At 48.0% G+C, this 24,243-nt stretch overlaps 2 protein-coding genes across 5 annotated transcripts; one reads left to right on the top strand and one right to left on the bottom strand.

The window, feature by feature from the left end:
* Window positions 1-10,676: 10,676 nt before the first annotated feature.
* Window positions 10,677-15,031, bottom strand: LOC144306339 (olfactory receptor 2H1-like). Of its 4 annotated transcripts, none has more exons than XR_013373403.1 (4): window positions 14,515-14,804; window positions 12,259-12,594; window positions 11,624-11,768; window positions 10,677-11,509 (listed from the first exon to the last, which is right to left on the bottom strand). XR_013373403.1 is itself a non-coding variant. In XM_077885783.1 (4 exons), the coding sequence occupies exons 1-2, from the start codon at window positions 14,528-14,530 to the stop codon at window positions 13,113-13,115; spliced, it is 513 nt and encodes a 170-aa protein (XP_077741909.1). In that variant the 5' UTR covers window positions 14,531-15,031; the 3' UTR covers window positions 10,677-11,509; window positions 11,624-11,768; window positions 12,259-13,112. The 4 variants fall into 4 exon arrangements, 1 of the variants encoding a protein (XP_077741909.1); XR_013373405.1 differs by having other exon boundaries at window positions 12,259-12,482; window positions 14,515-14,803; XM_077885783.1 differs by having other exon boundaries at window positions 12,259-13,609; window positions 14,515-15,031.
* An 811-nt stretch (window positions 15,032-15,842) lies between these two features.
* On the top strand, window positions 15,843-22,640 carry UBD (ubiquitin like modifier D). Its single transcript, XM_077885782.1, is given in 6 exon segments — window positions 15,843-16,903; window positions 18,410-18,553; window positions 19,070-20,380; window positions 21,655-21,919; window positions 21,922-21,972; window positions 21,975-22,640. Coding segments are annotated over 4 exon segments (606 nt in total). The 5' UTR covers window positions 15,843-16,903; window positions 18,410-18,553; window positions 19,070-20,353; the 3' UTR covers window positions 22,238-22,640.
* The last annotated feature ends 1,603 nt before the right edge of the window (window positions 22,641-24,243 follow it).

Below are 24,243 nucleotides of genomic sequence, written 5' to 3'. Positions count from 1 at the left end.
TAGCTCAGCAGACCTGAATTGTTCAAACCCTGCACATTCCCAAGAAGGACCTGTTTCCACGATTGGTCTTTGGCCAGCTCCTGGGCACCAAGCTCTTGCAGTGTCTTGACTAATGTTTTTCATGTTGTTGTATAAGGCCTAAACATATGTGTTTAATATCATAAAATTGTTATCAGCTTAATATTATTATGTGGCCTTGGCCCAGGCAAACTGGGAGAGCTCCAAGTGGCCGCACTGTAAGTCCCCCGCTCTGCTCGACCAGTGAGCACTCTAGCCAAAGTGCCCTTCCTATCAAAGGGACCAGGCACATTCCTGCTTATCCCGGAGTAGTGAGATTCAACTTCCTGACAGCCCAAGGAATTCCTCAAACAAACCAATCCCATTCTCAGGGACCATCTCAACCTCTTGATACTACAAAGTTCACCTCTCAACGGTCCCACCTGCTCACTGTTGCCAGGTGCAAACCCCCTATTGTCCCGCATGGTGTAGCACAGGGTACTTTTCCATTACATGGTCTTTGAGTGCGGTCTCACTTAACCGCACCCTCCTTTCTTCAGGAGCATGCTGACCTATGACATGACATCGATGGCCTTCTCCTGGGAGGAGCTTCACTCGACATGCTCATTCAGGACAAACACCCACAAAGGGGCTCACGAAAAAAGGGATGGTTCAATGCCCCATACATGTTACAAGATCCTGTTCACCATCTCTGTTAATCATCTCCAGGTATGCGATGTCCTAGTGGCTGTCAGGACATGTGGCTGACACCTGCCATTGAACTCATCTGTCCAGTTTCGGGGGCTACCCCATAACCCTAAGGCAGGATTCCCTCACTCACCGACAAGGTGAACAGATGATTAAAGCACATGTCGGAGGGTTTTGAGCCACACAGTACCAGTTTGTCTGGATAGTTTATATGGACATGTATGTATTCTGTGGGGAATACCTGCTTTCCCCCTGGATAGTCATTGTGTGCCTGCATGACTCACTTCCAGTGAGACCCTGGACTGCTAGCTTCGATGAGCTTCCTTGGTTGGCCACACTTCACGCGTGGTGTCACACATTGCGGCTGGAGGAATTGTGTTCCTTGGGGACCGGGAACCTGGACTTCTGATTTCCTCTGGACTTGACCCCATGTGCCTATTTCCTTAGTGGATTTTACTTTGTATACTTTTGTTATGTTAGGTACTATAATGCATGCTATGTAATAAATTGTAACTGCGAATACAACAGTTTCTTGGTTACCCATGAAGCCTGAGGGTGTGATGGGTTTCCTCTCATCCATCACAGCATCTGTCCCTAAGACAGCTAACGTGATACCCTTTGCTGAAGGAAAGGGCCAGATAGAATGAACCTGTTGTTAGGCCACTAGCTGGCTTCTCTCAGGAACGATGCTACATTGGGAGCTAAGAATTGACCTACAGGTTGAGAGCTCACCAATAGTGGAAGTTTTGCAGAGTGGATGTCTGTTTTTATTGAGCCGTGCATGACCTCTAGTCAAATCAAACTGGTTTTGTTTCTCAAACCGGACTTTTAGAGTTCAGTCATTCTCCAAGTCCGATGAAAATGTTTTCAAACAATGCAGACCAAAGTCACACTTGACAATTACAATTTTTAAAAAATCTGCTGGAGCTGAATGTGGGCCTGAAAGAGTGGAGGGATACAGCCAGGGACACACTGTGCGCCTCCCTCCTGCTGGCGCTCTTGGCCTGCACTCATCCTAAGCTGGTTCATCCAGACCTGGAGGGAGGTTTGTGCATAGACCCAAAGTCCAGCCCTGGCCTCTGCCCTAGTGACCGCTGCAATATCCACATTTGGCAATTCCACTAGGTTTCCTCTTGTGACGAATGGAGAGTGCTCATGGCTATCAGGGATGTTGGGAGGATGGCATGGTAGGAGGGAAGCAACTGGTCACAAAGAGAGTGTTCTTCTTCCTTCTTCTTCTTTCTTCTTTCTTCTTTCTTCTTCTTCCCCTTGCAAAAGATTCCAGGGTCCTCTTCCAAGATGAGTCAGGGCCGTTTTACAAACAACTAGGAATGAGGGATATGAACAAATAAAGACAACATTCTCATTTTTAAGAATCGTTTGTTTCATGGCATCACTGATTTCTCAAAACCTCTCCTTGTGGGCTCTTAGTTGTTTTTCTTTTTCCTCAGTTTCCTTCCTTTCCATCAAAGTGTCTTCTATGTTACTTACTCTTTCCTCTGCCTCATTTACCCTAGCTGTTAGAGCATCCAATTTATTTTTTTTCTCATTAAACTTTTGTTTTAATGGGTCTCAAAATTCTGTTACAGATTTTTGTCAAGTTGTTTCCATTAAAAAGTATTGATTTTAAAAACTAATAACTTAAAACTGCCACACACGCACACACACAAAAAAACAAATGGTCCACAAAACATTCTCCTTTCCTTCTGAAGGTTTTATGATGCATTGTTATCATTAACCAGTCTTTTACTATTAAACTTAAATGGCCAATTGACACAAACAGTTCTGAGACTGTTCTTCCACCACTCATTAAGACTGGGGTGGCAGGTATTGGGGATAATATTTATTTAGCCTTCTGAGCTTTCTGGGCAGACTTGGTGACTTTGCCAGCTCCAGCTGCCTTCTTGTCCACTGCTTTGATGACACCCACAGCAACCGTCTGTCTCATGTCACGAACAGCAAAATGGTCCAGAGGAGGATAGTCAGAGAAGCTCTCAACACACATAGGTTTGCCAGAAACCATATCAACAATGGCAGCATCCCCAGATTTCAAGAACTTGGGACCATCTTCCAGCTTCTTTCCAGAATGCTCAGCAAACTTGCAAGCAATGTGAGCTGTGTGACAATCCAGCACAGGTGCATATCCAGCACTGATTTGGCCTGGATGGTTCAGGATAATCACCTGAGCTGTGGAGCCAGCTGCTTCCATTGGTGGGTCATTTTTGCTGTCACCAGCCACGTTGCCACGATGAACATCTTTGACAGATATGTTCTTGACTTTGAAGCCCACATTGTCCCCAGGAAGAGCCTCACTCAAAGCTTCATGGTGCATTTCAACAGATTTTACTTCAGTTGTAACATTGACTGGAGCAAAGGTGACCACAATGCCAGGCTTAAGAACACCAGCCTCCACTCGACCCACTGGGACAGTACCAATACCACCAATTTTGTAGACGTCTTGGAGAGGCAGACGCAAGGGCTTATCAGTTGGACAAGTTGGTGGCAGAATGCAATCCAGGGCTTCAAGCAGTGTGGTTCTGCTGGCTGGCATTCCCATCTTTATGGGTGACTTTCCATCCTTTGAACCAAGGCATTTTAGCACTTGGCTCCAGCATGTTGTCACCATTCCAACCAGAAATTGGCACAAATGCTACTGTGTCGGGGTTGTAGCCAAATTTTCTTAATGTAGGTGCTGACTTCCTTAACAATTTCCTTGTATCTCTTCTGGCTGTAGGGTGGTTCAGTGGAATCCATTTTGTTAACACCAACAATTAGTTGTTTTACACCCAGTGTGTAAGCCAGAAGGGCATGCTCACGGGTCTGCCCATTCTTGGAGATACCTGCTTCAAATTCACCAACACCAGCAGCAAAAATCAGGACAGCAGTCAGCCTGAGATGTGCCTGTAATCATGTTTTTGATAAAGTCTCTGTGTCCTGGGGCATCAATGATGGTCACATAATACTTGCTGGTCTCGAATTTCCACAGGGAGATATCAATGGTGATACCACGTTCACTTTCAGCTTTCAGTTTATCCAAGACCCAGGCATACTTGAAGGAGCCTTTTCCCATCTCAGCAGCCTCCTTCTCAAATTTTTTGATAGTTCTTTTGTCGATCCCACCACATTTGTAGATCAGATGGCCAGTAGTGGTAGACTTGCCCGAATCTACGTGTCCAATGATGATGATGTTGATGTGAGTCTTTTCCTTTCCCATTTTGGTTTAGGTTTAGCGGTGGTTTTCAGGACACCTGTGTTCTGGCGGCAAACCCGTTGCCTAGAGCATCCAATTTAGACTGCATCTGTTTTATAGCATTTTTAGTTTTGGCCTGATTAGATTTAATTTCTGCACTAAGAGATTCTCTAGTGTCTTTTATGCTTTTTTGAAGCCCAGCTAGTAACTTTACAGTTGTTATCCTGAATTCTAGCTCCGTATGAATTAGATCTGTGACAGAGTATTATCTCTGGTTCTTTCTTTTGTTGTGAATTCCTCCTTCTAGTCATTTTGCCTGGAGAAGAATGGATGAATGTGTGACCAGAATAAAAAATATCAACCATGATCCAAGCAAAATACACATTAAATAAATGCAATGAGGTCAGAAATCAAAACAGAAAAGAAAAGAAAAGAAAAGAAAAGAAAAGAAAAGAAAAGAAAAGAAAAAAGAAAGAAGAGGGATCCCTGGGTGGCGCAGCGGTTTAGTGCCTGCCTTTGGCCCAGGGTGCGATCCTGGAGACCCAGGATCGAATCCCACGTTGGGCTCCCAGTGCATGGAGCCTGCTTCTCCCTCTGCCCATGTCTCTGCCTCTCTCTCTCTGTGTGTGTGACTATCATAAATAAATAAATATTTTAAAAAAAGAAAAGAAAGAAGAAAAAATGCAGGGTTGGGGAGAGAATATAATGTCACAGAGTGGATAACAGGGTGATCCACTTGGTCCTGAGTGTATTTCGATCTCTGTGTTGGAAGACACCAAATTCCAAAATTGTAAAGAAAAGAAAACATTATATATTATATAATATATATAATTGAATAGAGTGAAAGGAAGCCAAAAATCAAGTACATATCCATAAAATGTAATGTAAAAAATGAAAGTTAAAAAAAGATTTAAAGACAAAGAGTTGATAAAATAAGAAACCAGTTGAAAAGGGAAAAAAGAAAAAAAAGAAATGGAAAATTTTAGGTTGCAAGATAAATGAATCATGAGAAAATACCCTTGAATTCTATATACCATTTTCCCCCAACACTGGAGTTTTACAGTCTTGGCACTTCAAACTTGGTGGTTGCCTGTCCTTTGGTATTCTGGCAGAGGGGCCTGCTGTGCTGCTTCTCAGGTGTCTGTGCCTGGAGGAGTTTCCAGGGGCTGGGCTCCGTGTAAGCTGGGCCTCTGTGTGACTTTTGTTTGGTGAAGGCTTTTTGCACCTCTTTAGAGGATCAAAATAAAAACGGCTGCTGCCCGATCTCTAGCTGCAGAACTGGAAGATCCCAGTCCCCTATCTTCAGTAAAACCTCCGGGGTAAATGGCCTTCACTATTGAGTGTGTCAGTCTGCAGACTCCAGCTGTGTATACCCACATCCATCCTCCTTGGGGAAGGTGGAGGGGTTCTACCTTACTGCCCATTATAAGGTATAAGATCCTGTGCACACCCACTCTGGCCTTCTTTGGGGAAGTTGGATGGTCACCTGGTACCATCCTTCACAGGGCCCCTGCCCTGGGAGCTATTGTGTGGTCCCAAGTGCACCTGTTCTACACTTCCTAGGGGATGGCAGAGTGTCCTGGAGTTCCAGTCCTCTGCAGTGTTCCCAGGCAGAGAGAGTTCACCTGATTGGGCGTGGCTCACAGTCTATGGGGAACCAAGTTGAGAACCTGGGCTCACCAACCCAAACCAGTTTCCCTGCTCCTCTGCTTGGGAACTCCACCCGCTCAGGTACCCCTGTTAATTCTCTGACTTCAGATACCTTGAGACTACACTGCTCCACCTAGAATTCTATCTGTTTTACTACCTGAGCACCTTCTAGGAAAGCATATCTCTCACTGGGGCAAATTTCTAAGGGCTTCAATTTTGCCCTCCCAGTCTTTATCACTTCCTGGGAGCCAGTTTATGGAAGCTCCACCCTGCTGTTTATCTCCTGATATCTCCCCTCAGATTCAATTCTCTGTAACCCCTCCCTTGCAAAAAGTGGTCACTTTCTACTCGGAGAGTTCCAGATACTCTTGTCTTACATTTCAGGTTAAACTCATGAGTATTCAGAATGATTTGATAGTTATCTTAGCTAAATTCAAAGGATCAGATGAAACAAGGTCCCCTGCTTTTCTGCCATCTTATCACTCCAATAAACAAGTTTTGATTGGGAATGCTGCTGGGTCAGGCATTCCTCTGGGTCAGGGCTTCACGGATGCACAATCTCACTGTGGGAAGACAGAAGAAGGAAGGAAGCAGGTCGAGTACAGAAACAAGTCGGTGGGAGAGCAACCAGCAGTGTTGGGCGTGGCAGTCCTCGGCTGTGAGGCTCAGGGAAGCCCTGTAAGGAGGAAAGTGTCATGTACTCTGGCAAGGAGACTGCAGCTCAGAGAGGAAGCCCCTTATCCAGGGTCACAGCACCAACAAAGATTGGAGTCCACTGTCAAGCTGCATGTTTTGGTTTTTACTGCTGTAGAACCTGTTACTCTAAAACAGTGGCTTAAGACACTAGTCATATTTTATTCCTGGTTTCTGTGGGGCAGGAACTCACACAGTGCATGGTGGGGAGGCACTGGAAGGCTTGAAGGCTGGGGCCGGAGTCATTGGGAAGGTCTAAAGTTGGGCGATGGCTGTCAGATGAGACCTCAGTGGACTGTCAGGTGGAGCCCTCCTGTGGCCTTTCCACATGGGATGGGATTCCTGTGACTCAGTTGCTGGGATCCAATGGGGTGTGTCTTGGGACAGATGGGAAGGGAGAGCTAGCTAGGTTGACCCTGTGTCTTTTTCCTGCCATAACCTTGGAAGTCCCATAGCATCACTTCTGCCAAATCCCATTGGTCCAGGAAGTCACAAGGCCTTGCAAGTTCAAGGGGAAGAAACACAGTCCCCTAGTCTTGGGATTAGCATTACGGTATAAAAAACCATGTGGGATGGGACACATATGATTTTGCAGCTGCCTCTTCACATCACCTGCTGCATCTGGTCTGCCTTCTCCAAAGCCAGATTCACTCCCCCTCTCTGCACTGCTTGTCTACACCCCAAGCTGACCAACCACTCTTACCTCATTGCTGCATTCAGAGTCTTATTAGGCCTCTACTCCTAGACACCTCAAGGCTGGCAGCCCTACACTAGCTTTTTCTGCCAACTGTGGACCTTCCCATGATCCTTTGTCATTTCAGGCCACTCTGGACTGATGTCTTTTGGTTTATTCACTCAGGCTTTTGGACCAGGGAATTTCGTTCCTTTGCACTTTGTGGTCCATTAACATAAGGGTAGTCAGAGCACAGGTTCCCCCTCGCACAGCCAAACAGCAGTGATTTCAGAAGGCTTTGCCAATATGTCATCCCCTTATATGGTACCCTGGGCCCAGGAAGGAAACGCTAGAGGCTGTCTCAGGGAAAGTAAGCCCTGGCATCGGCAGCTGCTAGGGTGGAACCTACTGAGGCTTTGTGGACTGGGCACTGTGACACCCCCCGCAGCAGGCAGAGTGCCCCATCCATGTGTGTGGAGAAGGGTAGAGGCTTCTGGTCAGTTTCCTCTACCCATCTCAAGTTCTCCAGCAAGACCATGTAGAATCACTAATGACTCACTGACAAGCAAAAGAGAGGTTCACAAGAGAAAGATGCATACACTTGGGAAACCAGGGATGAGTGACCCAAGGGGCGGGTTATAGGGCGGCTTACCATTGTAGATCAAACAAAGGGAAAGGGGCTTGGGCTTCTACATAGTTGAGGAGTGAGGTCAGGGGAGGTGTGGTACATGAGGGTTGCAGAGTAAGCTTGGTTATGCAGAATTCAGTCAATGACTTTACCATTGACAGAAGGTGTGAGGAGTCTTGGAGTTCAGGGAGGATGGCACCTTCACAGATGTGCATTTCCTCCTGCATGGCTGGACCTCAGTGGTCTTGGCTTAAAATAATCCATACGCCAAAGATGCCTATTTTGGTGGCGTCCTCTGGTCCCCTCCAGGGGTGAGTAATTCTGCACAGACAAAACAGGAAGCCTGACTCCACCAGGGGCGGGAGGGTACAGGGGAGCTGGGCCCTGTGCATTCACATCTACTGATGCAGTGAACCCCGCAGAAGGGAACTGATGACCATTACTGAAGAGGCAGCTGAAACGCTGAGGTTTCCCAGTGCCATCCCTTATTATTTATTTATTTATTTGTTTGTTTATTTAAATTGGAGTTCAATTTGCCTACATATAGCATATCACCCAGTGCTCATCCCATCAATTGCCCACTTCAGTGCCCATCACACAGTCACCCCAACCCCCACCCACCTCCCTTTCTACTATCCATTGTTCGTTTCCCAGTTAGAAGTCTCTCATGTTCTATCATCCTCACTGATAGTTTAACTCATTTTCCCTCCTTTCCCCTTATTCTCTCTCACTATTTTTTATATCCCCTAAATGAATGAGACTATATAACATTTGTCCTTCTCCAATTGACTTATTTCACTCCACGTAATACCCTCCACTTCCATCCACGTTGAAGCAAATGGTGGGTATTTGTCATTTCTAATGGCTGAGTAATATTCCATTGTATACATAGACCACATCTTCTTTATCCATTCATCTTTCGATGGACATCAAGGCTCATTCCACAGTTTGGCTATTGTGGACATTGCTGCTATAAACATTGGGGTGCAGGTGTTCCCGCATTTCACTGCATCTGTATCTTTGGGGTAAATGCCCAGCAGTGCAATTGCTGGGTCATAGGGCAGGTCTATTTTTAACTCTTTGAGGAACCTCCACACAGTTTTCTTTTTTTATTATTGGAGTTCAATTTGCCAACATATAGCATAACACCCAGTGCTCATCCCATCAAGTGCCCCCCTCGGTGCCCATCACCCAGTCACCCCACCCCCCACCCACCTCCCTTTCTACCACCACTTGTTCATTTCCCAGAGTTAGGAGTCTTTCATGTTCTGTCTCCCTTTCTGATATTTCCCACTCATTTTTTCTCCTTTCCCCTTTATTCCCTGTCACTATTTTTTATATTTTTCAAATGAATGAGACCATATAATGTTTGTCTTTCTCTGATTGACTTATTTCACTCAGCTAATACCCTTCAGTTCCAGCCATGTCGGAACAAATGGTGGGTATTTGTCGTTTCTAATGGCTGAGTAATATTCCATTGTATACATATGTCACATTTTCTTTCTTTTTTTTGTCACATTTTCTTTATCCATTCATCTTTCAATGGACACCAAGGCTCCTTCCACAGTTTAGCTATTGTGGACATTGCTGCTAGAAACATCGGGGTGCAGGTGGCCCAGTGTTTCACTGCATCTGTATCTTTGGGGTAAATCCCCAGCAGTGCAATTGCTGGGTCGTAGGGCAGGTCTATTTTTAACTCTTTGAGGAACCTCCACACAGTTTTCCAGAGTGGCTGTACCAGTTCACATTTCCACCAACAGAGCAATAGAGTTCCCCTTTCTCCACATCCTCTCCAACATTTGTTTCCTGCCATGTTAATTTTCCCCATTCTCACTGGTGTGAGGTGGTATCTCATTGTGGTTTTGATTTGTATTTCCCTGATGGCGAGTGATGCGGAGCATTTCCTCATGTGCTTGTTGGCCATGTCTATGTCTTCCTCTGTGAGATTTCTGTTCATGTCTTTTGCCCATTTCATGATTCAATGCCATCCCTTAAATGCTTCCAACTCAAGTGCTATACTAGGTGGGTAGGTAAGTGCCCATCCTCATGGGACCTAAATCTCACAGGCTTCAAGCATTTGTAAGAGACCCTTTTTCAGCATTATCCAATTCAGTAGCTGACTTGCATCCCTAACATCTCTGCCTTCCTCCTTAATCAGAGCTTCCCATCATTATACACAAGGCAGCTTAGCTCTTTACACACGGTAATTCGGCAAATATTTCATATTAACTGCTCCCACTGTAATGGCTCCAGCCTCCAGGGGGAATCCTCTGGTTCCCACACACCCAAGCACTCATACACTTGGTGTGACCTCTTGATTGTTTTATGAACAGGAGCCATAGATCTGGGAGGCCCGCAGGGCAGGTATTCAGCCCCACCACTCCTGGTGGCAGCAGCCCTAACAGGAGGAAGAGAGGGTGGGCGGGAGGGGACCTTATGGGGACTTGATGGAGCAGATGGATACCAGTCTCCTGTTCCAGCAGGAGGGAGGGAGCTTTATCATCCCCCACCCCCAGAGCAGCTCCGGCAGTGAGAAGCCGGCAGACTTCCGATTCCCCATCTACTGCGATGCATGAATACTTCATAACAGCCTTCTTCTCTCACCCCTTTGTCCATAAAAGAAAAGTAGGCCTCTCATGTGCTCCCTGGACTTGCCCACCATTTTGCTGCACTGTGTGGGTCCCAGATTGCAATTCTTTTTTATTCCTGAGTAAACCTACTTGTGCTGGTAAAATAACTGGCAGTTCTTACTTTTAAGGCTAACATCCTCAAACTCAGTTTCTTAAGCTGAAACAATGTCTCTGACCATCCCTCTCTTCCCTGGACACTTTGAAGATTATAATTAAGTTTATGATAGATTTTCACCTGAAAGAGAAAATGAGTGAAAATATCAGTGAGGGTGACAAAACATAAGAGACACCTAACTCTGGGAAATGAACAAGGGGTAGTGGAAGGGAAGTGGGGGGGGTTGGGGTGCCTGGGTAATGGGCAATGAGGGGGCACTTGGAGGGATGAGCACTAGGTGTTATGCTATATGTTGGCAAATTGAACTCCAATAAAAATTTTTTTCAAAAAAGATTTTCACCTGAAGCTTCTGGTAGTTAACCTCACACATAGAATTAATACAGAACAAGATGGTAGTTCTAATGCCTGTGTTAAGCCATTTATTCCACAAATCATACTCCTTCATGTAATTCTTCACTGCATCCCCCCACCAGGACTTCTGTGTGTATGGGGCTGAGGGGCAGGTGGAGGTTTCCAGTGAAAGAAAGGGCAGAGGTGGTCATGAGAAAAAGAAATCATGTAAGTGACTTGAAAGCTGGGATTAGGGTTAGCATGATGTGTAGGGATCAGATGAGGGTATTAGCATGAGATGGGGGATCTACAGTAAAATCAGGACATAGTCTGAGGCTGAGGAGATACTGACATTACACACATGGATGAGTGGAAAGATTGGGGTGAACACAGAGTCAATGTGCTGTTGTGAGCAGATGCAGGGACGATGCTCAGCCAAAGCCATTTGTGTTGGGACTGGAATAAAAGTAGGATTTTCCTTTCTCATATTTCATCAACACGTATCAGAGAGAATTTGGTGTTGTCATTGCCATCAAAAAGCTGAGAGACAGCATCTGTGTGGTCAGGAGCCTTAAAATGCTTTACACCATGCTTCAGAGAGATTCATTCATTCATTCATAGAATTAATTTGGTGCCAGTTTTTGGCAGTTTTTGGTTCTTGCCTCCTGGGAGACTGAAATATAGTGGAGGATCAAAGCCAGGAGCACAGCCAGGAGCTAGAAGAAGACTTCTTCCAAGCAGTTGCTGTTTCTTGATCACGTGGGATTCTTTGGATGAAGTCTGATTCCCAGGAAGGACACCTTCACATGGACACTTGGATTCCATGTGTATTCCATGTGTATTTCTAGATTGGGATGATTCACTCACAGTTTACTGAGAGGGTGAGACTTCTGACCTGGACAGCAGAAGCACATGTTGAATCAGAAGACAGGGTGAGAGCACAGACCCCGAGGCAGCCTCCCGGGGACAAATCACTGACTCCAAGCTGCTGCTTCAACTTGGGTCTTACCTGGTGCATTGGGAAAGTGAGGATCTGCTCCCTGGTGACAGGGATCCAATGAGTCCACATGTGGTAAGCTCGTTCCATGGTCCCTGGAATGTCCTATGCCAGGCACGAACACTCGCTGACGACAGTGTCCTCATTTCCATCTCTCCTGAGTGGAGAGTGGGACTGATGATGACCTCCAAGGGTCCTTAGGTCCCAGCCCTGAAGCCAGGTGCAGTGCCACCATTCACTGGCAGAGACTGCCAGAACCCACCTGCTGGAGGCGCCCCTGGCTCTAAGGTTGACCTGGGGCTCCTGGGTGTGCAGAAGGGGTGCCCACACGAGGTGACCCCTGGACGATTGGGGGGAGGAGGGGCCAAAGTGACTAGTGGAGACTGGGGGTGGTGGGGGTGGGGCTGAGGTGACCCTGTAGATGATAGGGAAGGAGTAGACAGGCAGAGAGGTCCCCGTGAATGCCAGGGAAGGAATGGAGGGTCCTAGGTGACCAGTGGATGCTGCTGGAAGGAATGGAGGTGTAAAGGAGACCCTGTGCACAATATGGGAAGGAATGGAAAGGCCGAGGTGATCCCTGGACACCGGGGGAGAAAATGGAGAGGCTGAGATGACCTGTGGGTTGGGGGTAGGGAGAAACACCTCACCTATATCTGAGGTGACCAGTGCAGTCACTGAAATGCACTGAAATGCAGTCACATTTCACTGTGGTGCAGTGAAATGCAGGTCCCAAAGTCACCCATAGGGATCCGGCAGACAGCGGAGATATAGTGGCACACAGGTGTCCTCTGATGTAGGAGGAGAGAAATGCAGGTGCCCAGGTGACCCTCACCTCTTTCTCCCTTGGCTCCTCTGTCCCCAAGCTAAAGAGCTGGGACACATGAAGACCATAAGAGAGCAGGCATGGCTTGGATCTTCGGTCTAAATTGTATTTCTTGGGCTGGTTTCAGAGCTGGCCTGACCTCAGCTGCCCTCCTGCTGTCCTTTGTGAGGATGAATGGATGGACAATGCAAAATATAAGTAAGTGGAAAAGCTGGGCAGAGAAGCAAATGATGTGGCGGGCATCAAAATGTCATAACCATGTTATGACAGATGGTTTAGGCACATCATGGTGGAGGCAAAGACCATTAAAGACAAAATCGAGCATAGAGGAAGTAAAACGATTTGTAGACTGCTTCACATGGAGGTGTGTGTCCCTCCTCAGCTCATTTCCAGGCTCTGCTGTGCAAGTAGGGCACACACAGAAATGCACATGTACACACACACAGCTGTCGTCCATGGGTGTGGGGGGATGAGTGAGGGCACAGGTGTGGGGAGCTCCTCTGACAGGATTCTGAGGACCACAGCTGGACTGGAAAGCACACAGAGCGGGGTCAGCTCTCCCTTGTATCCCTGTCCTTCCCCAGCAACCTTCTGACAGCGCTCTTTACCTCCTTGGTTTTCAGGGTGTAAATGAGGGTTCAGTTCTGCAGTGCCCACAGCACAGAACAGACAGAAGAACTATGCCCCTTTCTGGGCATAGGCATTCTGGGGCTGGAGGTAGACAGCGACGGCTGATCTGTAGAAAAGGGTGACCACCGCGAGAGGGGAGAAGCAGGTCCCACATGCTTTTCTCCACTGATTGACTGAGTTAATCCTCAGTACTGCCCGGGCAATGGCACAGTAAGAGACCAGGATGAGGCTGGCGGGCACAAACAGGATGAGGATGCTGGTGACAGCCATCTGGATCTCGTTGTAGGTGGTGTGCCCACCAGACAGTCTGATTAGAGCTGGGACCTCACACATGAAATCATCCCCCTGCCGGTGTGGACAGAAGGGCAGGTAGAGAGTGGGTGGCGACTGGACCACTGACTCCAGAAGACCGATGGCCCAGGCCATGGACCCCAGCTGCCAGCACAACAGGCAGGGGTGGATGATGGTAATATAGCGGAGGGGCTGGCAGATGGCCATGTGGAGGTCAAAGGCCATCACAGTTAGGAGGATGCACTCTGTGGTTCCTAGGAACAGAAAGATGAAGAGCAGAGCAGAGCAGCCAAGGAAACTGGTGGTCTTTGGGCTGCAGAGGTTGACCAGCAGCTGGGGGATAGAGCTTTTGGTAAAGCAGAGGTCCAAGAAGGACAGGTTGGAGAGGAAAAAGTACATCAGGGAGTGGGACCTGGGGTCCCGCATGGACAGCAGGATGATGAGGGTGGTACCCACAAGTCAGGAGGTAGGAAATGACAACCACAAAGAGGATTCTCTCTAGCTCTGGGTGTTCTGAGAAGTCCAGAAGGAGGAAGCCCCCAGGGGAGCTCTGATTGCTCTTGATGGTAACTTTTGGAGACTTTGTGAGAGAGGATTATGCCATTGGCAGTTGGGACCAGCCATGATGGCATTACGCCATGGAAATTGGTCAGTCCTTCAAGCAGGGTCTGTGTCTCCCCCAAAAAAGCTGGTTGCCAAACAGTTACCAGTTCATCTCTGGTTGCCCACAGAGCTGCTCTGGGTGCCCTCTCCCTCTGATATAAAGAATCTGAAGCAGAGAAAGATGACATCCGTTGCCTTGGACAATACAATCAGTGAGCATGAGAGCTGATATTTGAACCTTGGTGGGCTGGCTGCAGAGGCTGTGTGCCAACCTCAGCCCACCATGTCCCTGCAGGGAAGGTGAGGCCCGAGAGGTCAGAGGCCTCTCCATGAGAATAGCCTTTGCCCTCAGGCTGGGGAGATGGTAAGCTGTCTCAGGGGCATGGAAGGATTGCATGACACCTGTCCCATGGAGAGAAAGATCTCATTAATTCTATTAAGACCCAGGGGTCCCACAGTCCACTGATGATTAGTCCCTGACTATTGTAGAGGGGCAGGGGAATATCTAGAGGAAGCATGCCAGCGTTTGCTATCACTGTGTAGGTAAGGAGCTCACCTCCGCTTCTTTCCATCAGTAGGAAGAGCCAGAAGGTCTCCTCCTTAGCCCTCCAGAGATTGCCCCAGGCTTCTAGATATTCCTCTTAAGCCTCTGATCCAACCATTTAGGATCCCACTTTTTAAAGTTCTCAATTTCCTTCTGTTCCATCGACTTCTCTCTGAGTGGGACCTGACTGCAGCAACACAGAATACAACACCCTAGGGCTGGAAGAGCCCATAGGACATTTGGTCTAATCCTCACACAACATAGCTTAGGTGTTACCATGCCATCCTCCATTGTGGTCATGAGGTTCACACTAATCCATGGCAACCTGGCCCTGGTCCAAGTCACAATGGCTCTGCGAGGTCCATGGGCCTACTCAGGAGTCATTTTTACAGTACCTGACTGTGTCATTGGAATGCGTACACTTGGTGGTTGGCAGAATCTCCACATTGGTTCTCAGGCTTGTGGAGTAAGTGATACGGTGGGAGGAGGCCAGGTAGGAGCCCTGAATCTCTACCCCATTCCCCACAAAGACAGGAAGTCCAGAGTAATATCAATACAAAGAAAATGGTAGAGATTTATGCCACTCTAAAGGATGCAGGAGATGGTTGTTCCTATCATGTCCCCTTCATTCACCACTCTGGTCACTACAACACCAGGCAGATCTTGGAGCATGACAGTGGGCCACCACAAACTCAACCAAGTAGCAGCCCCAACAGCAGCTTTCATGTCTGAGTAACATGGTTTGGGGTCCGTTAGGTGGCTCTTGGCCAATGGCAACATGTTTTTTTTCAAATACTATCAGGATGGAGGTTGGGGGCAGTTTGCATCTACATGGCGTGTATACAACTATACATTTAGGACTCTGGCATCATAATAGGGTCCAAAGGGACATGGACAGTATGTGCCCATAATACACACAGAAAAGCCTTGATTTGTCCTATTTTCTGATTTCTGAATGTGTATATTTGTACCATACCTGATTTTAAGCTGCCAGTGTGACTTTACCAAAAATGCAGATTTGGAGTGATGTTCACGGTAACACATCCCCATGCAGTATGTTGTAGTATTTTCTTTCTTTTTTTTTTTAGTATTTTCTTTTTATCACAGACACAGTAGATGTCTATAAGCATAGAAAATAATAATAGGGATCCCTGGGTGGCGCAGTGGTTTGGCGCCTGCCTTTGGCCCAGGGCGCGATCCTGGAGACCCAGGATCGAATCCCACATCAGGCTCCCGGTATATGGAGCCTGCTTCTCCCTCTGCCTGTGTCTCTGCCTCTCTCTCTCTCTGTGACTATCATACATAAATAAAAAAAAAAAAAAAAAATAATAATAATATAGCTTTTCCCATTAGCGGCCTGAGGTGATCTCTGAAAATGGTTCAGTAGTCCCTTGACCCAGAAAACCCTACAAAATCACGCCAATCAAGAGGTTCACTTTATGAACACACATGAAACTGCCCAGGCCATGAAGACCATGCATATCTGAAAGCCAGCCCAGTACCTGAGGCGTGTCACTGCAGAAACAATGTGTGCCACTCCGTGGCTACCACGGCGGAGGCTGGGAGGTGTGCCCAGGCAAAACAGTGGGGCTGCACGCAGGCAATGAAAGTGGGTAAATGACACCTGTGAGCAACAATATGGTGACTATGCCAGCCTGGTGGCCCAAAAAGAGTGATGAAACTTTACTGCACATGCTTAAAAATGCAGAGGGTAATGCTGAGCTGAAGGGTTTAGATGTAGATTCTCTGGTCACTGAGCACATCCAGGTGAACAAAGCCCCCACAATATGGCCCAGAACTTACCAGGTTCATGGTTGGATTCACCCACATGTGAGTTCTCCCTGCTGTACTGAGATGATCCCTACTGAGAAAGAGCAGATTGTTCTTAAACCAAAAGTCTAGGTTGCACAGAAGAGAAAGATATCCCAGAAGAAACTGAAGAAATAAGAACTTATGGCCTGAGAGTAAATTCTACATAAAATAAATGCAAATAAAAGTAAAAAAATCATAAGAGATAGTAAAGTAACAAGGAAGTGATCAGTTTTAAATATTTATTATCTCTGCTTTTAATATAAATTACTATAAGTTTATATTAACTTATTTTTAATAATGGCTGTCATTTAACAACCGGTTTGCAAAATGCCTGAAAATCTACGTCAGCTCTCATGAGACTATATGAGGCAGCTCCAGCATCCTCTGGACATGGCCTTCTGGACCTTCCAGAAATCATCACATTGTTCCATCATGTTGATGACATCTTGTTAATCAAGCAGGATGAGATAGGATTGGTGAGACAAATGTGCTCCAGAGGGTGGGAGATGAACCCTATGAAGATTCAAGGCCCTCCACATCACTGATGTTTCTAGAGGGCCCGTGGTCTGGTTCATGCCAGGACATCCAGGTAAAGTAAAGGACAAATTATCACTTGTTATAAATCTTGAGGAATAAAGACAGTGTCATTGTGACATAAGGACAGACACATAGATCAATGGAACATAATGGAAAATCCAGAAATACGTATAAGTATTTCCAAATTGTCCTTTGAGAGTGGATGAATTTTTTTTTCCAACCATCAATAAGGGAAAAGTCACAGTAGTTTTTTGAGTGACTTTGGTTCACATTTCTGAAGCAATTTTCTAGATGTCACAGCAGTTTTAGAAACTCTTTCCTGAGCACCATGAAGGAAACTTGTCTCCTTCAGGGAGGTCTCAGCTCCAGGAGAGCTTCGGGGGGGGGGGGCAGTGATCAGCCCAAGGCTGCCCATCAGCTAGGGAGACTCCAGTAAGGCTTCAGGGGGGCAGTGACCATCCCAAGATGGCCCCTCAGCAAAGCAGCCACATTGGGAGGTATGTGTGTATCTGGGACATTTGTGTTATGTCCTGGTGAGATCTGCATGACTTTTTACCTCGGCTGGTTCCCTGAATTTGTCAAAGGGCAAACAGAAAACATTTATTGTGACACAGAAGAAAAGAAAGTCTGATTGGCAGTGTGTGAAGAAGTGGGGAGGAGGTCAGGTCCTGGGATGACATCCGAAATGTGGTCAGAAAGAAGGCATAAGGACTGCCCTTGGCCTGCCTTGGCATGGATGGGAATGACCCAGAGGAAGGGAGGAGGGGGAAGAGAGGGAGTGAGGTCCCGGACTCAGATTCCTTGAAAGGACAGTGTTTATCGGAATCCAGATCCTGTCTGGATAGGGAACCCCCTGGATCAGGTTTTCCTGGGAACATCCCCTGCTGGCCCCTGCTGGCCCTGAAGTGTCCCAGTGCTGGAAATCCCCACCCACTGAGGCCAGTGTGACAGTGGACTGGGGCTGCTGCCCTCCACCCCCAGGCTGTGCCTAGTGGGCTCACAGGCTCTCTGCTGGCCACTGCCCAGCACCCAGGGATGCTCCTGCCCACGTATGGAGATGGAGCTCTCCTGCTCCTTCGTCACAGGCTCCATGCAAGTTCTGCTGTCTTTTGTCTCTCCTCCTCATCTGATGTGCACCCTTCCTGTAATGCCAGGGTGAGCACGCCCGGCACACCCCCTTTCCCTTCCACTGGGAGAGGATTAGTAGGAGGACAAGCAAGCAGAGGTTTGCATTTGAAGACCTGCTCACCAGCTTTGGCTAACGTGAGTGTGGGTGTGACCACAGCTGGCTTCTAAGTGGGGATACTGATATTTACCTCATGAGAAGCCTAGAGCACTCAAGGTTACATTTACCAATATCTTGTGCAGTTCCCAAAATACAATAAGTACTCATTGTTATTTTCCATTTTTGGTTATTCACTTACTTATACAGTTATTTGTTTAGTTCATTCATGCATTTGGTAGATATTAAGCAGACAGCAGACCCAGGAAGTGCTGGAGACCCACGTAAATCACAACACAGTCCTTTAAAAAAAAAAAAACAATTTATTTCTCACAGTCTGGAGGCTGAGAAGTCCAGATCAAGTGCCAGCAGATTCTGTGGCTGGTGAGGACCTGCTTCCTGGTTTACAGATGGTTGTCCTCTTGGATTCTCATACGACAGAAAGAAAGCTACCTAGCTCTCTGGCCTCTTCTTCCAAAGGTACCAATCCCATTCATGAGGACTCTACCCTCATGACCTAATCACCGTCCTGATGCCCGAGATTCCTATTGTTTAAGGGGGGTGAGAGACAAGTAAGCAGAGGATCTGTCTGGTGGAGAAACTTGCTCTGAGGAAGGGAGCTAGGGAAGGCTTCCTGGAGGAGGGGCTGCTTACATCTTGTACCCCTGTAAGTCCTTGACACAGTGGATAGACCTGGAAGGAGATGCATGCTCCCTGACCTGGCAACAGACAGCGGTATGTCAGGCACATGCGGGGAACTCTGAACTGAACCCGGAACTGTGCAGATCTGCAGCTCAAGTCTGGGCTGTGGGCTTCTGAGGAACGTCGTCCCCAGGCTCTCTCTGCAGGAGCTGAGGTTCCCTGCCTCCCTGAGAAAGGGGGCATCAGCCCCAAGATGGTGTAGATTGCCAAGGTGGGGACCTGCAGATGGGAAGGATGAAAAAGTGATTTAATGCCAAGCAGCGCTAGACACCCATGTTCTGCTTTACCTTCCAGAAATGAGGCAAAGGGCTAAGAAGGTCACAGATGTGGATGAAATACGGAGGTGAGGAGTCTGGGTCTGGAAGCTTCCCTGTCTCTTCTTTCTGCTGCAGCTTGCTCCCAGCCACCCTCAACCCAAGTACCCTGCTCGGTTACTGGTGATGCTTCAGAACCCGCAGATCCTATTGGATGTGGGGTGCAGGGCCACTGCTGAGATCCAAGACCACAGGGTGGTTCTTTCCCACTCACAGCGGGTGACGGGAGCCGCAAGAGGCCTGAAGGGACACGGACAGGGCCCACCACTTCCAAGTCCATCAGGCACTCTGCTTGCTGCACACCCATCTTGTGGGTTTGCAAAGTGTGTTCACCCCACAGAAGACATTTAAATGATAATTTCCCCAAGTTTACCCCTACGTAAGCAGAGCTCCAAATAGAAGACTGTGATTTATGTTAAGTTCTGTGAATTACTGGATTGGGTCTTGGATCACATGAGCCTATACGGGCACTTCTATAAACCCAAGTGCTCCAGGACTGAAAGTCCTGCAGGAACATGGGATCATTTGACATGTATCTGTGGTGAATGTACCGTAAATGGTCACTAAGAACAGAGCAAAAGAGATGATAACTTAGCATTTTAATGGGATTTTCACTGTGAAAAAATTGGGAGCACCTTTAATAAAATGCTCTCTTGAGAATGGGTTTTGCGGGTCTGTCCTGAGAGTTCGGGAGAGGGCACTAATTCCTTTGGAACGTGAGGAAGATCAGAGTAGTTGAGGAAACTCCCCAGGGCACACAGCCTGTGCCCTCCCCCAAACCTCCAGAGCCAGGGAGGAAGCAGCAGCATGGATATGTAGGAAGTGTCCACCCATCAAGGTGGGGAAACAGAGTCACCCGGGGTGAGAGCCAATGTGTACTGTCCTACAGGGAAGGGGGACTCAGCACTTGACTGTTGGCCTGGGATGGTCCCAAGTACTGGACTTGGTCTGCAGGTTCTGGAACAGGATAGGAAGAGCCCTAGAGAGCTCAGGACCCAGGGGCATAAGGTCCTTTGTAAAGAACATTTCATAAACAGGAGGGTGGATGGATTCGCTGATGGGGATGTCTTTGATCAGAAAGTATTCTTTGTTTACTGACTCTGCCCTAGCAAAAGTGAAAGAAAAAGCAAAAGTGAAAGAAAATTCATGAGATCATAGGAGAACAAAGGGCAGAGGCAGGGGCTTTCCAACCGAGCTTGTACATAAGTGGACACAAGTCCCCTTCCTTCCTCAGCCTCCTGCTTCTGTTCCCTGCATCACACACATGGCATCCAGTACTTCCTGCCTCCATGTGAGTGGGGGCTTGAAGGTGGTGAGGGGGAGAGGGAAGCACCTGCCTGGGGTGAGGTGTAGTGTCAGGGTCTACAGGGGCTGGAGCCCTGGGGCAGGCTTGTGGGGGAACCTCCAGGGGGCAGGGGTGATGTCAGGGGTCCACGGGGGCTGGGGGGGGCAGAGCGGCTGGGAAGGCACCTGAAGGGGACAGCATAGGCACTGATATCTACAGAAGGGGGAAGGAAGGTTCTGGGACTAGAAGCCTGTCATTGGGCTCCCCCTTGTCTTCTGTCAGACCTGACTGGCCACTGTTAGGGGACATGGTAGGATGTGGGAGTGAGCTTTGCCTTCAGAGGGCCGGCAGAACTTGAAACTATGGAAATATTGTCCAGAGCCCTTTACCTTCTTCTGTTTAGGGGACCCCGGGCTTGTCACCTTCCTCCTCCCACAGGTTTACAAAACTCATTTACTGTCATTGTTAATAAGCTGATCCACGACCCTATAAGGAGTCTGTACCATGTGCCAAGGGCTGGAATCAGGGCCATGCTGGGCACAGAGGGGCCCATGTCCAGTGAGGAAAGGTCTGTGCTGTCCAGAGAGGGAAGTTCTGATGGAAGTGGCAGGGAGGGCCTCCCAGGCTCTCCTGGGACAACGCAGCGGTCTGCTCACCCAGCGTCAGATTATGGAGGGAAGACTTCCCTCTGGCCCTGCCTTCTGGGAGTAGACCCTGCTCTGCCTACAGGAGGACATTGTGCTCGGCAGTAGGTGGATACCAAGACAAGGTACAGAGTCACGCTGCACACAGCATTGCCGTCACATGTGAGGGACATGGAGAAAGAAACCAGGAATGCAGCACCATCGTGTCCTGGCTGGGGCCTCCTTCTACCATAGTCGTGGAGGGCAGTGAGGAGTGTCCCACACTGCCAAGTCTTGGGAATTCTCTTTGGGGGTTGTTTTTAGCAGCCTGTATATAACTTTGGATGCATTATAGTCGTGTTTAGTTTTCAACATTTGACAGACTTTATCTGGACAAGAGGCAGGCAAATAATGTGAGAAATCACCAATGACATTGGATGAATGAGAGGTAAGGCTATAAAGGAATAAGACTGATCTTCTTGTGTCACAAGCTTGAAATTCTGGGAGTGGAGGGCCAAAGAAGGGTGGGCCACATCTTGTAAGGAGCTGAGGGGCAGGCAGGCAGGAGGATGGGGCTGGCCAAGGGGGGACAGTGCTGTGACAGGTGGCGGGCACTCCAGGCACCTGATTCCAGGTCTTTTGTCCATGATTGCCCAGGTGACAGTCCATTCTGAGGAAGGCACATCAACGACCTTCACTGTTAATGAGAGGGACAGAGTGAAGAAGGTCAGTGAACATGTCTGGACTAAGACCAAGGTTGCCGTGCAGTACCAGGTACTTCTGCTGGGCTCCAAGACTCTAAATCCCCAGAGGAAACTGTCATCATCTGGCATTGACAAGGAGATGACCATCCACCTCACTCTGAAGGTGGTGAAACCCAGTGATGAGGAGTTGCCCTTGGTTCTGGTGGAGTCAGATGATGAAGGGAGAGGCACCTCTTCCAGGTGCAAAAGTCCAGCTCATTGGCCCAGGTAAAATGATAATAGAGACTAAGACCACTATAATGCCTAAGAAACAGATTGTGACTTGCAATGGCAAGAGGCTGGGAGATGGGAGGATCATGGTGGATTATGGCATCAGAAGGGGCAACGAACTCTTCTTGACAGCCCACCACATTGGGGGTGGGCCCGCCAGGGATGGCTCATGTAAGGAGCAGAAGAGCTTACTGCTAGCTCTTATTCCATCCACATCCTGTGATGATTTCCCCAAAGGAACGAGGAAGATAAATAGCAAAGTTTAGGGGTGAAGTGGGGAGGGAGACCGCACAATACTTTCTAACTCCATGATTCTTTGATCTTACATAATTGACCAGGTGTATATTGTGTATATTACTAGAAATGGAAAATAACGTTTTAGGTATAGTAGAGATGGCATCAAAGCCAGCTTGCAATGTAATCCTTTCCTGGTTCCCTCTGATTAATAGAAAAATTCCTAGTTCTTCTGTCCAACAAGATAGTAAGTTTTACATTAGGATCCATGCTCCCCTAATTTCTGTTTCCACCAATATATTAATATCACTCAATATGTCGAACCAAATTGAATTTCTACTTACAGAGGACAATGAGATGATTTATCATGAGGTGAATTAATTCCTCTGATATGATTACAGTCTAATTAATAAAGAACTTAGAAATTCAATTGAACTACCTTCTCTGTCTTCATTTACAGCTGCTTGGTATGAAATGAAACCTGGCACTGGGTGCCATCTTATTCTCTATGCCCCACACGGAATTCAACTGTTTTTCTTTCTGGGGATGAGGATGGGCTTAGAAAGAGATTCTCCCTGGGGACCCAGAGATGTGTCTCCAGTGGGGGGTGCTTCTTGGGGAGGTGTGCTTCTGGACCAGTCTCTGTCTTGCCTGCATTGGGGTCGAGCAGGTCTTCCCTGGGTTGGGGGTATCTATTTGAGTGGGGGCTTCGGGTTGGTCTCCACGTTGACTCCCAAGGCTCTGCCCAAGATCTGGCAGACAGAACTTTTCCTTGCCTGTGTCCTGCACAGATGTCTGCTCCTCTGTGGGGAACTTGGGTCCCTTCCTCCATTTTCCCGCCCTCACTCCTCTGTCTCATTGTCCTTCTTGTACCTCATGAGTGGCCACCAACATGTTTTCTGCACCGCCTAAGACATGTCTGTGTCCCTTTGTTCTTTAAACTTGCCCCAGAACTGCCTCAATCAGATGAGTTTCCCAGCTTAACCCCACTCAGCCCAATCCACACTTAGGGGAGTTCCTTGTTACACTTTGGGGTCAAGTGCTCTTGCTGGACACTAGTGACTTGATTAGGTGGGCATTAAGTTGGATTGATTTCCTGAAATGAGCAAACTCCTCCATTTTTTTGGATGGGGTTTCCTACAGGGTAGAGTCCATGATTTCTCTGTCAGTTTGGGGGTCTCCTGAGGCCAGACACCATAGGGTTCTTCATGGTGTGTGCCATCAGCCTGGGAGAGAGTGAACATTAATTGTCCTGTCATCCATGATCTTACCAGCATGTGGACTCTTCAGGGGTGGTCACAGCACCCCCTGAGGATGGGGGAAGGTCCTTTCCAAATCTTGCCTTCTCTCTTCATCAGCTTAAGAGAAAGCCCCGAGGCCACTTCCCCTTCCCCAAATCTGTGTAGAGGATACGGGAATTCACCCTCAAAATCAGGAACATTTCCTGAGGGACGCACAGGACCTCCCCAGTGACCTTGGGCTCCTGAGGATGGATCTTTCAGATTCTCACAGGGAAATGGGCAGGCTGAAGGTTCACTGCTTTCCCAAGGGACATTCTCATCCTTGGGCCCTCACTAGCACTTTTTCCCTCCTCTGCATTCTCACTGTCCAGCATGCCCTGTCCCTAGACTCCCCAGGAGCTTCCTGGCTGTCCTTTTCACTTCCTTGTTCCTGAGGGTGTAGATAAGCAGGTTGAGTGCCGGGGTGACCACGATGTAGAAGAGTGAAATGAGCTTGCCCTGGCCCTGGTCATAACGCTGTGTGGGCTGCAGGTAAGTGTAGATGGCCAAGCCATAGAAGAGGCAGACGGTGGGATCCTCACTTGTCCATTACCTTCCTGCAGCCGCCCCCAACAAGATGCTCCAGACAGCGCGGGCCACGGGGCCATAGGAGGCCAGGATGATGGCGGACAGCAGGGCGCTCACAGAGGCCGGGTGGCCAGCAGTGTGGTCTTCGCCCCCGAGTTGGCCAGACTACTCAGCCACTAGGCTCTGTCCAGCGCGTGACAACAGGGGAGGCGAGGCGAGCGGGGGCATGA

The sequence above is a fragment of the Canis aureus genome, chromosome 37 (assembly GCF_053574225.1).
Source record: "Canis aureus isolate CA01 chromosome 37, VMU_Caureus_v.1.0, whole genome shotgun sequence".
NCBI lineage: Eukaryota > Metazoa > Chordata > Mammalia > Carnivora > Canidae > Canis > Canis aureus.
The sequence above is the reverse complement of the archived record's forward strand: the minus strand, read 5'-3'. Positions and strand labels throughout refer to the sequence as shown.